Below are 16,063 nucleotides of genomic sequence, written 5' to 3'. Positions count from 1 at the left end.
TAAGTCACATGAACAGAGAGAGGGGGTGGAGCAGGGAGGAGCCAGTGTCTTCTCAGTGTTAAGCCACCACAGAGGAAAAGGTTGATGATGGCTGGAAAGTGAAAACAGGAAGGACTGGTGTTTTAAGCAAGGTGTTTCATTCCCGCGCTGCAGCCCATCAAGTGGGTAGCAAGAGCTTACGCAGAGTGGCTTAATGTTGTCCCTAGGTTTCCAGCGTCTAGGTATGGCTATTTGATGCTGTCTTTGAAGGCTGCAGTTTTAGTGATTGAAAATACTGAGCATTAAATGGGGAACAGAGAGAGAAAGTTACTTTGCCCCAGTGTGTGGTTAAAAAAAAAAAATTGGGGAGGGGGAGGTAAATTCTTTATTTAAATTTAGTGCTGGGAGAGGTAGAGGTTTGCACACTTACAGTGCACTGAGTGGGGCAGGTGCAAGAAGCCAGGTCCATCCACCTCCACCCAGACACAGCCCAGCTAGAATGAGCAGAGGGGCGGGCAAAGCCTACGGGCTGGCTAGCAGTTCTTGAGCACTACGGGCAATGCTGACTAGCATAGCCAATCATGCTCCATGATCTCAGTGAGGTGTGACCACCTGGGCTGAACATGGCCAGCAGGGTCAAGAGCACGGCCAGGTCCCTCAACGCATAGTAATGACATGTCCAGATGTACTGATACTTTATTCTGACAACCATTCCATGACTGGAAGTTAGCCTAGTATGCAAGCTGCAAGAATGAGGAGCAGACTGCTGGAGTTCTGCAGATAAGAGCACCCCATACCGGTGTGTGTCTGGATTTATTTCCACGGGACTCAACACATGCCATATGCTTGGAGTGGTGCATGCTGCACCTTTCATCAGCAGGATAAGGGGTACTATATATTGTGCTCTCCCAGCAATCCCCAAGGCATATGCCTGCATCTGCTCATTGTGGGGAGAATGCTTTCTAGAAGACCACCTGGTCTCTTGAGCCCCAAACCCTCCCACTAGCGCCCCAGAGAAGATAGGGGTCCCTCAGGAGCTAACCCTTTGCAAATACCATGAACCAGAAAGAACAGGACTGGAATTTACAGTAGTAGTCTCGATTCCAAAACAGTGCCGGTATGTTTCCCACGTCTCTGCCAGACCTGGGGATGGATCTTTCCCCTTCTCAGAAGAGGTGCCATTGCATAGAGCAAAATGTCAGGACTGTGAAAACGCAGCAAAGCAAAAATTGATTCATCCCCATACATGTGTGCAGCCTGTCACCTGAGGCTATTTATGTCCTAAAGGGCCCCCTGATCCTAGAAATGGTCGGAACAGAATGTGAAAGCAGAATTTCCAGGCACAAAGGGACTTGTTGACAATCAGCCAATCAATGGCTTAGCTGGGACTAGAACCCAGGCATCCTTTTGGCTTCTAGTCCTTTGCTCTAAGCAGGTGACAACACAATATCATTAGTGGCACACATTTTAATGAAGTGCACATTATAAATGACATTGCACTAAGAAATGCTTCTGCCACATTAGTAGCTGCTCCATTCAGGGCCTGGTTCACCTCTGAGTAACCTCCGTGGCGACTTCTGATTTACACCAGCATAACTCAGAGGAGAATCAGGTCCTCCGTATACAATAGGAGAATTTAACCATCAACATTTGCATAAGATGATATGCTAATTTCACCATCGATGTACTTATAAACTGCTACTGCCCTCTAGCAACACGGACCCCACCCCCCAGTTCTGTTCAGGGACGCTGGAATAATACCTGTGCCCCCCATATAAATCTTTGCCAGGGAGGGCTTTAAAACTAAGGTATATTTCCAACTCCTACTGAGTTGTTAACAAGAGAGCTGCCACCCTCTACTGGAGTATGGGCTGTATTACAGAGAACACACTCACTGAAAGAGGTTAACATTTATTTCTTGAAAAAAGAAAAGGAGGACTTGTGGCACCTTAGAGACTAACCAATTTATTTGAGCATGAGCTTTCGTGAGCTACAGCTCACTTCATCAGATGTTTACCGTGGAAACTGCAGCAGACTTTATATACACACAGAAATCATGAAACAATACCTCCTCCCACCCCACTGTCCTGCTGGTAATAGCTTATCTAAAGTGATCAACAGGTGGGCCATTTCCAGCACAAATCCAGGTTTTCTCACCCTCCACCCCCCCCCACAAATTCACTCTCCTGCTGGTGCTAGCCCATCCAAAGTGACAACTCTTTACATAATCAAGTCGGGCTATTTCCTGCATAGATCAAGGTTTTCTCACATCCCCCCCACCCCCATACACACACAAACTCACTCTCCTGCTGGTAATAGCTCATCTAAACTGACCATTCTCCAGGTTTAAATCCAAGTTAAACCAGAACATCTGGGGGGGGGGGTAGGAAAAAACAAGAGGAAACAGGCTACCTTGCATAATGACTTAGCCACTCCCAATCTCTATTTAAGCCTAAATTAATAGTATCCAATTTGCAAATGAATTCCAATTCAGCAGTTTCTCGCTGGAGTCTGGATTTGAAGTTTTTTTGTTTTAAGATAGCGACCTTCATGTCTGTGATTGCGTGACCAGAGAGATTGAAGTGTTCTCCGACTGGTTTATGAATGTTATAATTCTTGACATCTGATTTGTGTCCATTTATTCTTTTACGTAGAGACTGTCCAGTTTGACCAATGTACATGGCAGAGGGGCATTGCTGGCACATGATGGCATAGATCACATTGGTGGATGTGCAGGTGAACGAGCCTCTGATAGTGTGGCTGATGTTATTAGGCCCTGTGATGGTGTCCCCTGAATAGATATGTGGGCACAATTGGCAACGGGCTTTGTTGCAAGGATAAGTTCCTGGGTTAGTGGTTCTGTTGTGTGGTATGTGGTTGTTGGTGAGTATTTGCTTCAGGTTGCGGGGCTGTCTGTAGGCAAGGACTGGCCTGTCTCCCAAGACTTGTGAGAGTGTTGGGTCATCCTTTAGGATAGGTTGTAGATCCTTAATAATGCGTTGGAGGGGTTTTAGTTGGGGGCTGAAGGTGACGGCTAGTGGTGTTCTGTTATTTTCTTTGTTAGGCCTGTCCTACTACACGAAAGCTTCTGCTCAAATAAATTGGTTAGTCTCTAAGGTGCCACAAGTCCTCCTTTTCTTTTTGCGAATACAGACTAACACGGCTGTTCCTCTGAAACCATTTATTTCTTGGTTGGTTTAATTTTTAAACAGGCTGTTTAATGCTCTCTCTCTCTCTCTTTCTCTTGTACACCTTATTTTTACTTATTTAGTTGCATTCAGATTTATAAAAACAACCCACCATGTAGTCTCTGGGCACATGATCAAAAGTTTCAAACAACAGAGCGTCACATCACTTGCTGACAAATATCAACCCAGGAAAATTCACCACAAAATACCGCTCAGTTCGTTCTTTACAACTGCCTCCCTCACCTCCACGCTGCACCCTCAGACAATCCTTTGAGGAGAGCGATGAGCTATACCTCGACTCTGAGGCCCTGTGGGACCAAAATGGAGGCAAATCCTAGACCAGAGGGACCATCACTGGAAAGTCTGTCTCCACACCTGCAACGTTCATGTGTATGGTCTGATGGCTCAGGCTCCTCAGCTGAGCTCAAGCATCAGGTTGGAGCACAGGGTGAAAGAGAGTCTCAGAGGTAGACAGGGCCCCAAACGGTACAGGTTTTATCAGTCTATTAACACTGTGGATCACACCCATGTGTAGATACGGAGCCAGGGCAGTTTTTGGAGAACAAGGGTAAAAGTGCTCCATACACAGCTATCACTGCACTCGTCCTTCGTACCTAGAGCAGTGCAAAGGCTTCTGGGAAGTGGGGAATAGGGAGGGGAAGCCACAAAACAGGCCCCGGTAAGGAAAAGGACAAGGAGGAAAATGGCTGAACAGAGGGAGAAATAGAAGAGAAAAATAGCCAGAAAATAGAGAGTGTGAGGGATATGGTGTTGCCTGTGATAATTTATGACTTGTATATGTTGGTCTGGGTTTTGCTGAATGTATATTTTGAGTGAATTCAATAGTAGGATTGCCAAGGAGTGCACCAGGAAGGGGGAAGGGAATCCAGATATATGCTGCACAGCAAACACTGGCGGGAGGATGCCAGAGCCAATCACTTTGGTGCTCTGGTGTGACCCCCTGCTAGGGTTGTCAGACAGGCTTCCTCAGGAAGGAGTCAGTACCTCTGAAGAGCGGAAATCAAAAGATTCAGGAAGGTGTAAAGAGACACAAACTCCCTTAAGGCCAGAGACATAGGTTTTTGAGACTAAGAACCCACAGCCAGTTGTGTGGGTTCTGGGGGAAGTTAGACCTACTGGGGTCCCCATCAGGAGGATGGTTAGACTCTTGGTAAGACAGACGTGTGTTGTTTTAAAATCCTTTTGCTCTTATGTTTTATTTTGTTCCTACTGTGAAGATTAAACAATACCTTGGTCTTGATTTGAGACGGCCGTCTGATCACTTTATGCTCCGCTGGCCAGCAACTCCCAAAGGGAAGAACCACGGGTACCTAACGCAGTCAGACTGGCTGGGTAAGCAAGGAAGATAAACATGATACGGCAATCCTGGGCCCAGTCTAAAAAAGTGAGAGAATTGCTTGATTCCACCACAGGAGAGCAAAGCTATGAGGCCTGAAAAAGTGCACTCAAACAGACCAGAGGGGTCGCCATCTCTCAACTGTGACAGATAGTCACAGCTCTGCCTTGGGCACCTAGAAAGGGAAGACCCATCCAACCATCCAGCCCAAGGTGGGCTCCACCAGAAAAGGTGAGTGCGGAGGTTCCATGCCTCCCCACTGCTCGATACTATGGCTGGACCCCTTTAACTTCTAGGTTCTTTTCTGCCCTGAGAATCCCTTGTTTTGTGATGAATGAGTGGGAGATGGCTGACAAGCAAATCTCTTGGATAATCAGTATCTTCTTTCCTTTCAGTCATTGCAGCATTCAATCATTTCAACCTTCTCCAGAGCAGAAGAGACATTGCTTTCCCTCTCTCTAATTAGAAGGGTTAACTGAGCAAGGCGGCCGGGGGCAATTCAGACAAAGCTGGGGAGTGAGGCTGGCATCTCTCAGTAAAGGCAGATTGCTCACCGAATGGATGTTCCTTCACTCCAGTGTAATCAAGAGAGGGACCGAATCTTTCAGGGACTTCCAGACCATTTGCTGCCATAAGCCCCCAAGTAGTTCAGCGATAGCTACTGTAAGGACTCACAAGCACAACAAGAAGGATTCAGCTGAAAAAGCTGAGGGTTTATTTGAGGAATGCGGTTGAAGGAGGCAGAAAAGTGGATAGAAAACTCTAGCAATGGGGGAGGGAGGGGAATCTTTGGAACTGAATGAGCCCCGTTTTCCTTTGACTTACACCAGAATAAAACAGGTAACTCTACTAGGTCCCTGTATCAGAGGGGTAGCCATGTTAGTCTGGATCTGTAAAAGCGGCAAAGAGTCCTGTGGCACCTTATAGACTAACAGACTTATTGGAGCATAAGCTTTCATGGGTGAATATCCACTTCTTCAGATGTATGCCTAGGTCCCTGTGTGACCCTAGGCACCCCTATACTCACACCCTGTATGCTACAGGAATGGTTATTGTACAAAACACGCCTTATGAGGTATCATTTGAAAACTAATGACACACTGGTCAGTGACATCATTGTGAAACGTGTTTAACAAAGCGGTATGTGAAATTATGGTTACTCACTGATACAATGCTTTAAAGTCTTGACTAAAAGGTGCTTAACGCAGGTTCATCCAGGGGAGTTGGTAAACGAGTTTCCTCCAGATAAAGGAGAGAGGCCAATGCCTCAAACCAAGTGTGGCCCAAATTCAGTGGGCTATTCTTTTGTATTGGAGGTTGCAGCAGGAAGAGATAATTTGCATAGTAGCACCCACTAGTGGCAGAGAAATCAACGTGAACCTTTATCTCCCAAACCTCATTGTTCCTTACTCAGCATGAACCGCCCGGAAAAATCTATTCTAAAGGCTCACCGAATTATAAAGAGAGGTGGAGCAAACCCCTAAGTGATCCTTCACTTAAGGAGACAAAGAAACCAAGCGATTTCATCTCTGTGCTAGGTCATCACCAGGCTGGGCAATACAAAGCTGAAAAGGAGACTGTGGGTGAGAGAAACCATCTTGAACAAAGACTAATTTGGTAGATTAAGTTTTAGACTTTTAGCTGCGTGTTTTCACTTCTGTTTGCTTGTAACCATCTCTACCTTTTATTTCTTTACCTTGGTATCACTGAATCCAGGCTTTTTTGTTAATAAACTTGATTTGCTTTCATTATAAATCATCAGTGCTGGGTCAGATCAGTGCTAAAGTGTGTACTTCTAGTAAGCTGATAGGTTGGCATGTTTTACTGACTCTGTAGAGGCAGCAGACCTAACACTTTGTCTGTGTGGATCCAGTGAGAGGGACTGGTCCCCATAGCAGGAAGATCTGAGGGCTGGAAGGGTACCAAGGTCGGCCTGCAAGGCATAACCAAGTTGGGCAAAGGCAGGGTGAGGCTTGTGGGCTGCTGGCAGGATGCTGGGGTCAGCGCTCTGGACCAAAGCTGCACAACCAGAGGATACCTGTGGTTACCAGTCAGAGAGTGACTTGACTGAACCCCTTACTGGTCTGGGTAAACCCCATAATGGAGTTACACTAGGTGTGAGATGAGAAAATTTTGGCTCATACAGTCTGGGATGTGCTCTGAAATTTTGGCAAAACATATTCCAGGTTTAGTTTGCTTAATAAATTCTGACAGTTTGTGCATTTTACCTCCCTGTCCTTTTGCAGAGTTACCCCATGCAGTTGGCTCAGGCTGTGTAGATAGCTTGCAAAACACACAATTAAAGTCCAAATTATACACTGCAAATACATTGCTTAGGGCCCATTTATAAATGTGTTGGGGAACCCAGCTACAATATGGGTTTGTTCCATGATCTGGTTACAGTCTTAGCTTACATGAGTCTTAACCATGCTGTTGAACCCTAGGTAAAGCCTTGGACTTCTCTAAGTGTTTAACATGATTCAGGGACACGATTAAGGGAGATCTGTAAAGGAAAAATGGTTTCATATCTTTTGTGGCCAAATATGTGATGGTCATAACTAAGGCTAAATTCAACATAAGCATGAATTTTTCAGCTGTGTAGATGGGCCCTTACTAAGCCCCTCTCATTTAAAATGAATGACAAGCTCATTTTTCTCCTTATATTACACAGAAATGCCAACTACACAGAGTGTTTTGTACTACAGTATTTATACTTTTTATAAAGACCAAACAAAGTGTGGTTTTACACAGTTCAGAATGGCCTATTTACAGAAATTCCAGATTCACACACTTGGTGGTTGTGGGTTATAAATTCATACATTCTGTCGTGACTGGGGTGTGGGGGGAAGGGGGGACAGGCAAGTTATCGAGAGAGTTCTGTGCTTTTTCCCTGTCTGATTATCTCTCATCAGTCATAATATACAAATACATCAGCATCAACATGGAAAATATGTAAGCATTATGAACCGTACCAATTCTCAGCTGGGCAGCAGAAATCTTAGTAGCAACTTTCCACTCCAGCTGCTCGTGGAACTACACAATCTGTCTGCTTTAAATACTTCTGATCATCTAACAGCAAATCAGACCCAAAGCACTTTTTTTTTTTTAAAGGAAGCTCCTGACCTTTCTGCCACCCAAGCCTGTTTGAAATCTCAAAGGCTGGCTACTAAAATGGTTAAGCAAGCGGAACACCAACCACACAAATCTCGATTCCCGCAGGCAAGGAAAGCCACCGTTAGAACATGGTTGGGCAACTGTGTGTCAAGACTGTGGGCCCGCATCTCTACTCCATAAAACTAGTGGAGGCTGAGGCCTGGTTATTTTTATAGCATAGACTGGGCCTGAGACCTTGAGAGTGGAAGCCAGGGCTTAATTTGTGCTAGGGCTTGCCAGGGCTGAGCACCTCTAGGCTCAACAGTTCATAGCCCTGGCACCTCTGGGCTTGCCGCATCAGTTATGAATATAAAAAAAAATTGCTTGAGCCCCTAATTGCTTGAGCCCTGGCACCTCTTTCCTTTCAAATTAAGCACTGGTTGAAGCCTGTTAGCAACCACCATTTTTAAACATCCTGGCAGCTACCAAACCTTCTCCAAACAGTGTAAACATGTCATGAGACTGTGATTTAGGGCTCATCTACTCAACAAATTGTGGTCAGCTTAAACTTTGACTCCACATAAAACAAAAGCATTTGAACTTTATTATAAAACCCCAGCAATACAGAACTCAGTCGAAGGTTGATACGACAATGTAAAAACCAGCCGTCTCAGGGTACCCAGCTACAACACAGCAATGGCCAAAATGGATAAAATATGGTCTGAGCTTGTAAAGTGGATGGGACAGGACCAAACAAGAAGCCTTGGGCTCTTGGTAGCAAGGGTCACGGACACAACTAAAACACTGTTGAAGGCTTGCTAGGCAGCAAGAGCATCAAGCATCTAAGCTGTATCTGTGGCCAGCTGCGTTCTAACCAGCCCCCAACCATGACTGAAACCTGAGTGCTGTATCCAATTCACACAGCCACACGGTAGTGAATGATTCTCTCCCTCTTCAGTATGTTCATGGTATCAGCGTGACCTACAGACCTTGGTCAAACCAGGACAAACTTTGTTTGAAAAAAAGTGTCAGAAATGTGCAGAAACTGTTATTAAAAAAAGGTGTGTGGGGGGGGAAGTAGTTAAAATCCAAACTATAATTTTGCAGCTGTTGTTGCCATGGTGCACTGAAGGAAAAGAAAACCTGTCCCCGCACTAGTCCCAGGGTGCCCAAGTAGGACCCAGGCAGGATGTTATGCGAGTGCTCCTTGAACATAAAGGGGTGTATGTGTGGGGGGAGACAGCTATCAAATCTGTTGTTGCTTCACTCACTGCCCAAGAGGGCACAGGTGTCCAGCCTGGGTTCAGGGCCAGGGGTCCCCCCACCTTAGGTGCACCTGCTGGCACCCAGCTGCAGGGCTGAGTGAGGGGAGACTGTAAGCTGACACCTTCTGCACATAACAAAATGTCATCATCCCATTTTACAGATGGGGAAACAGAGGCACTGAGGGGTTAAGGGATTTGGCCCAAGTTAACACTGCAAGAGGCAGAGGCAGGAACAGAACTCAAAGGTTTCCTGATTTCCTGTCCTCTAAAGATAGACCCCACTGGCTCCCACTCCTGGGAGACGGATATTTTATCAACCACAACAATAATGTCAAATCCTAGCCTTTCCTCTAGAGAGATTCCAAAGTGCAATGTTTGGCCTTTCCACAAGTCAACAATAACAGTACAAATAAATCTTAGGTTTGGCAATTTCATTAGTGCAGTACTGCATACGCTACTGATAATAACAAGAATGTCTCAGTGAAGTTATCCTGTGGGGAAGAAAATGACTTCACTCTGAGAAAATTTCATTGTATTGGGGACTGGAGGGACTTGACTTTGCCTTCAAGTCGCTCACATGACTTCTGCAGGAGTTGTGTGTGTTTGTTCCTCAGGGCAATACTGGGCCTGAATGTCATTTAGTGTAAATGAGATCTATCCGCAGGACAACATGGGCCAAATCCTTATTTCAGTGCAACAGCACTGACTTCAGTAAAAGAGGGAAGGCTCTGTCCCACTGAATCATGTTTCCTCTAGACACAAATCAGCAAAATAGAAAGCAGCACAAATCAAAGGAGTTAGGTATTTGGAGGTTGGATGAGCAACTTGGTGTTCTAAGCCAGCATTCATTCTGTTTGGTACCGCAGTCAAACTCATCATTAAACCAATATGCTCTCTAGAGCTCCAATTCAGCAAGGTATAATTAAGCCTGTGCCTTAATTTTATCTTTGCTGGGACTATTCACGTGCTTCAATGCTTTGCTGTATCATGGTAATTGCGCCATCAACCCCCCCAAAACCTCCACGATACAAAGAAAAACACTTGTGTCCCTGCAATGAAACCATAGTTTAAAGCATTATTAATTCATCGTCCTATTTTGCCCATGGTACAATTCATAATGAGTGCTTTGCTTTTGGTTTGGCCTTTTCTCCCTTTTCAGTGCTATGATAGCCTTTAATTTATACGGGGCATCACTAATCATGGTACAGAAAAGGTCTCGTTTAGTCAAAATCAATCACTAACTTTTGAGCTCTCTAGCATAATTTCTTTCAGGCCAGTCTTTTTCTGTTTTCACAGTCCTAGGTCAATATTTACGTTTGCAAAACTTAAGGTACTAGCAGCTTTGTGGGATCTAAAACTCCCATTTTGCATCAAATTGCCGCCACGCAAATGCCATCGGACCTGCTCTGAAAGAGCTAATGATTTCTGTAGGAATTTTACGGATCTCCGTGATATCCTTATGCTGCAGAGATTTGGTACAGTCCTTAATAAAATGTCCTGGAAAGAAGCATATAATGATAACACTTTATCTATTCCTCCGAGCTTCTAAAGCCCACCTGCCCATTTGCAAATGCCGAAGTATAGTCTGATACCATATGGGGATGAACCGTACCTAGTCCAAAGTCCAGCACACAGAGAAAGTGTACAGCATGCAGTCTACTCAAATGTAGAACGTTAAATGGCATTCAACAGAATTATCAGCACCAAATGTGGAGGGATGTGATCCAAAACCCACAGACTGGGGGAAAGAATTTGTTTATACTGCAAAAAGACCTCAAAATGTCACAATAGTTGCCATATATTGGTTCCTGCCTCAGTCTGAATCGCCACCTCTTAGTCAAGTCTCCTCCAAAGATCTTGTAAACAGAAGGCTATTCACTCACTATTGACTGAGAGGAAGCAGTCACACCATCGCTGTGCTAAGCTTCATTGATTCGGGACTTGTATTTCCCCCACCACTACCCTGCAGTTTTCTGTTCCTGTTAATGATCAGTTAGAAATGACTGAACACATCATTTTCTATCCAGTGGAGTTAAGGGAGGCAGCGGAAGGCACAGCAGCAGAGCCAAATGAACAGAAACAATCCAGGACATTCCCATGGTGGAGCAGTAACTGGTGACCATGTTCCTCTGAAGTAACCCAACGTCCAAGCGATGTAGCCACAAGGTGAGTGCATAGTAACTTTTCACTTTGCTGTCGACCTAATTTAGGCCACATCCTATCCAATGATTCAATAAACAATGCGAGAAGCATTTTTTTCTGTTCAATACTGAAGATGATTTTGATGCCGTTTGAATTTTTAATGCTCCTTCAGTTTTCCCGCTCATGCCTTGGACCTAGCAGCTTTCCTGTCAATGTGGTTGGAATGAATTCTGAAGCTCAGAGCTTGTGGGAAAGGTGACTTGATCCAGCATCCATCAAAACAAACAAAGAAGAGAAAGGAGTCCTGAGGAAAACCTGTCCTGCAGTTCAACTCCCAGCCCTCTGTTCTGCTGTTAAGCTTCTGGCCAGCTCACTTTCCTTAATTTCAGTGTCTGCCAGGGCCATGCTGCATGTATCATTGTACACTTCTGAAAAACAAACACACACAGGTTGTCACTACAGGCATATCTCAAGGACTTGTAAGCTACAATATAGAGGTTTGCTATTAATAAGTACACAGCAGTAAAATAAAATTGAAAAAAACCTAATCTCAACCCTCATGCTTCACGGCACTAGCTGATCATCAGGTAGGGTCAGGAAGGAATTCCCTTGAACAACTGGTTAGGTACATCATGTGTTTTTGGTTTTCTTCTGGAGCATCGGTTATAAGTTAGTGTCAGTGGCAGGACATTGGTCTAGGTGGAACACTGATTCATTAGGTTCCAGCTTTAACTACCATGTGTTTCTCTTAAACTGCAGCAAGAAATTCTTGTTAATTTTCAAAAGTGCTTTCCTAAATCTTAGCAAATTGAAAAACAACAACAAAACCATCATTAGCTCTCACCTTCAGATCTCAAGTAAATGGATCATGACAGGTTCTGCTCTCAGTTACATTTTGTTTCCAATGCAAGATGTAACTGAAGGCAGATTTCAGCCTGATATTTATAAAGAGGGGCCAAAATTGTAATGTTAAACCGGATTTTCAGAGGGTGCTCAGATGCAACTCTCTAAATCCAATCCCTGCCCTACGGTTTGGGTTTTGAGTCAGATCCGAAACTGGAAAAGGACTATTTCTAGTTCTGGTTTGACTGAAATCTCACCGGGACAGCCCTTCTTGAAAAAACGTTAGCCCAAGGTGGTGGAAATATTGTGAGAGCACCTGCTCCGCAACAACAGTTCATGAGATTTTGATGTCATCAAATCCAAACCTGAACCATAGCCCTGATCGTGGGTTTGAACCTTGAACTCCAACTGGGACTGAAATGCCACCTCTAGCCCTGCTCCAGTGAGACAGTTAGATTGAAGACATATTGTACTGTCATGTGTATGTTTGATCAGGTGCCAACGTGCCTTTTCATTAACAAAAACGGAAACTCAAAGAGCTTTTAAAACCCCATTAGAAACTCTTTATTACCTGCATTGTTCTTCCTAAGGATACTGTTACTATCGCCTTCTGCTGGCTGTAACACACTGGAAGGAACCCAATCGCTTTTCTCAGAAGCCAGCTTCTTTACTAACCTGGAAATTCAGAGTGAGCAGTCAATGCATTTCCCCACCTCCCTTCCCACTGGTACAGTTCTTCATGAAAATGCACGTTATAGGGGTAACTCCTCAGCTATGGCCAAAGAGCAGCAGGGGTGGGAGGTGTGGATTGCTAGGGTGGCGCTGTAAAGCTCACCTTAGCACTCCCCCAATTCTGGGGCAGCTGTGCACGGGGCCAGCAGCCTGAGGGTGTGACTGTGCTACAGGGTCTCTGAATCTGCTCACTGCAAAGACACACACTGTGTGGCAGGTTTCAGAGTAACAGCCGTGTTAGTCTGTATTCGCAAAAAGACAAGGAGGACTTGTGGCACCTTAGAGCTAACCAATTTATTTGAGCATAAGCTTTCGTAAGCTACAGCTCGCTTCATCGGATGCATACTGTGGAAAATACAAAAGATGTTTTTATACACACAGACCATGAAAAAATGGTTCTCTCCCCTCACCCCACTCTCCTGCTCATAATAGCTTATCTAAAGTGATCACGCTCCTTACAATGTGTATGATAAAGGTGGACCATTTCCAGCACAAATCCAGGTTTTCTCCCCCCCGTCCCCCACCACCCCACTCTCCTGTTGGTAATAGCTTATCTAAAGTGATCACTCTCCTTACAATGTGTATGATAATGAAGGTGGGCCATTTCCAGCGCAAATCCAGGGTTTAATAAGAACGTCTGAGGAACAGTTGCGGGGGTGGGGGGGGAGGAATAGGCAAGGGGAAATAGTGAAGCTCCAGATCTGGCCAATGTTTTTGAGATGGTGGGACAAATTCAGAGGCGTCTCCAGGAGGTGTCTAAGATGAGGTATCTGACAACTTTGTCTTCCCCTTCAGTCTGAATGTGACATTGACTAAGCCCCCCTTGGCTGTATTAACTCAGACTCACACCTGACTCCCAACATGAAACTTACTCCCACCCCATCACCTACACATCACCCCTGACTTTGGCCCCCTGAGTCTGGCTGTAAGGTAGCCTAACGGAGTCTAAATGAGTGTAACTCCCACATTCAAGGACTAGTCAAAGGAGAATGTGGCAGGAAAGGGACCTACTAGAACAGGGCAAGAAGTCAATTATAGGGGGCCACGCTATGACTTACACCATATCCCAGCCTCTTGGCATGCAAGTTACACCCGTTTAGAATTCCCGACAGTCATTCATCCGTACACAGGTAGAAGGAAGTCTTAAGGGCGTCCAAGTCTCAGAGAGCCTAGGGCTCTTTCTACACCGTGCGCTAGGGATGTGATTCCCAGCTTGCATAGATGGTCTCGCGCGAAGCTCGGCACCCCATGTACGTGCCACGTACGTTCAGGCGGGTTGGAACTCAGGGCAGTAGCCTGTGCCATGGCCACACTGCTATTTTTAGTATCCTTGCTTGATGAGAGCTAAGGCGAGTACGTCTGGTGAGCTGGGAATCACGCCCGTAGCTCGCAGTGCAGAGGCAGCCTAAATGACTGCAAGGGAATCTAACTTATCCCGCCTTTGACCAATGGACTTGCACTGATGTAAGTGAGAGCAGGATGCAGCCACTGGTATATTTTCCTCTGTTCCCAAGAGTGCGCCTCACCCCTGCCAGAGGCCCAACTATTTCCCATCCCCTCTGGTTTCATGTCTCTCTCCACCCAAGCCTCATGTCCAGCCACTACTGGCCAAAGGGGACTAGGTGGGACCGGCTAGGGTCACTGCACTTGAGTCACGCAGCATGACTGCGGAGCGATTGGAGGAGCCTCTCCTGTCACACTGCGGTGAATCAGAAAAGTTACTAGTAGATTAGTTTATTAAACTGTGGGGGTATTCGTAGTGACCCCTTTGTTAAAGCTGGGCTCTGATCCATAGAATCCAGAGCCAGAGGGGACCATTGCGATCATCCAGTCTGACCTTCAAACACAGGCCAGAGAACTTCCCCCAAGTAATTCCTAGAGCAGATCTTTTAGAAAAACATCGAACCCTGATTTAAAAATGGCGAGTGATGGAGAACCCACCACAACCCGTGGTAAGTTGTTACAGGGATTAATTACCCTTTCACTCTTGAAGCAGGACTAAAACCCCTCTGTTTCGTACTTTGGTGGTTGAATTTAGACTCCACATCTGACACAGTAACTTTTCAAATACATGTTAACCTCATCCTACCCTCAATACACAGCTGATCCAGAGAGGGGCTGAGCCCAGTGGACAGAAGAAATTCTTGACTTCAAGAGGAGCTGCAGGTGCTAGGCATACAATGGTCCCACTGGTATAAGTGTACAATGGTGCCAATGTATCTCCTTGGTGCAAATGGGTTATGTGCATGTATCACAGAGAGAATATATCCCTTGTGCATAATAACCCATCTTTAGGCCATGTTAGACTCTGCCACAGACCGTACAAGGTGGGGTTCTCTCTATTTTCTATAGGTTTCCTCCTGCTTTGGGTTTCGTTTCTGCAGATGTTTTCAGATCCTTCTAATTAGTTTTTCCACCTCTTACATGTGGTTACAGCTGTCCTAGCTGCAACTTTCTCTTTTGTACTTACCATTGTCCATTTTCTCCTTCCTGTACAAAATGCACTAAATCTCCATTTTCTAGAGTGAGAGACTCTGGAAAACAGGTTTCATAACTTCCTTCTACCCGTAAAAGATTGGACCCCTAAAACCAATGAAACAATACAGCATATAGTTACCATGAAGGGAGGAAACAAAAGAGAGAGACTTTCTGGTTAACATAATGAGCTAGGCTTTGCAGAGATTTATTCTTCTGGGAATGTCGTAGCTTTTTCATTCTTTTATTTTTGGTCAGCGCGTGAGGTTAGTGATATTCAGGTATCAGTGCAGGACTCACCTGCCTATTCAAACTCCGCAATTTATAAATCAGCCATCATTCTGACAGTGGGTTTCTGTTTGATTTTATGGAGTCATCAGTTTGGGTGATCCAGATGTGTTTGAATTTACTTATTTTTAAAGGGAATGTGAAGTTCCCAGATGCTACAGAAAGAGGCGCTGTAGAAGAGCCCAAACGAATGAATGAACTTGTACTGCAGTTAAGGGCTTCTTTCTCCATTCCTGTGTTTGCTTCTGCTCTCAGTGACGCTGGTGTATATCAGGAGTAAGGCCCATTGACGTCAGTGGACCAGTACAAAGATGGTATAAGTAAAAATGGAATCAGCACCCCTCACCCCTTTATTTATGGGGTTTATAGCGGGGCTGTGATGATTCATAGAATCATAGAAGTTTAGGGTTGGAAGATATCTTAGGGGGTCATCTAGTCCCACCCCCTGCTCAAAGCAGGACCTATCCCCAACTAAATCATCCCAGCCAGGGCTTTGTCAAGCTGGGCCTTAAAAGCCTCTAAAGATGGAGATTTCACCACCTCCCTAGGGAACCCATTCCAGTGCTTCACCACCCTCCTAATAAAACAGTTTTTTCCTAATATCCAACCTAGACCTCCCCCACTGCAACTTGAGACCATTACTCCTTGTGCTGTCATCTGGTATCACTGAAAATAGCCTAACTCCATCTTCTTTGGAACCC

At 45.2% G+C, this 16,063-nt stretch overlaps 1 protein-coding gene across 7 annotated transcripts in view; it reads right to left on the bottom strand.

The window, feature by feature from the left end:
- Positions 1-8,636: 8,636 nt before the first annotated feature.
- The window catches only part of MCF2L2 (MCF.2 cell line derived transforming sequence-like 2), a 319,798-nt gene continuing 312,371 nt past the window's right edge, over positions 8,637-16,063 (bottom strand). For all 7 annotated transcript variants that reach the window (XM_073359253.1, XM_073359256.1, XM_073359257.1 and 4 more), the window contains 3 exons: positions 15,070-15,182; positions 12,439-12,542; positions 8,637-11,452 (listed from right to left, as the gene is read on the bottom strand). In XM_073359253.1, coding sequence (XP_073215354.1) covers positions 11,352-11,452; positions 12,439-12,542; positions 15,070-15,182 — 318 coding nt within the window. In that variant the 3' untranslated portion in view covers positions 8,637-11,351. The remainder of the gene's footprint in view (positions 11,453-12,438; positions 12,543-15,069; positions 15,183-16,063) is intronic.

The sequence above is a fragment of the Lepidochelys kempii genome, chromosome 9 (assembly GCF_965140265.1).
Source record: "Lepidochelys kempii isolate rLepKem1 chromosome 9, rLepKem1.hap2, whole genome shotgun sequence".
Lineage (NCBI taxonomy): Eukaryota > Metazoa > Chordata > Testudines > Cheloniidae > Lepidochelys > Lepidochelys kempii.
Note: the sequence above shows the minus strand (reverse complement) of the source record. Positions and strands in the feature narration are given on the sequence as shown.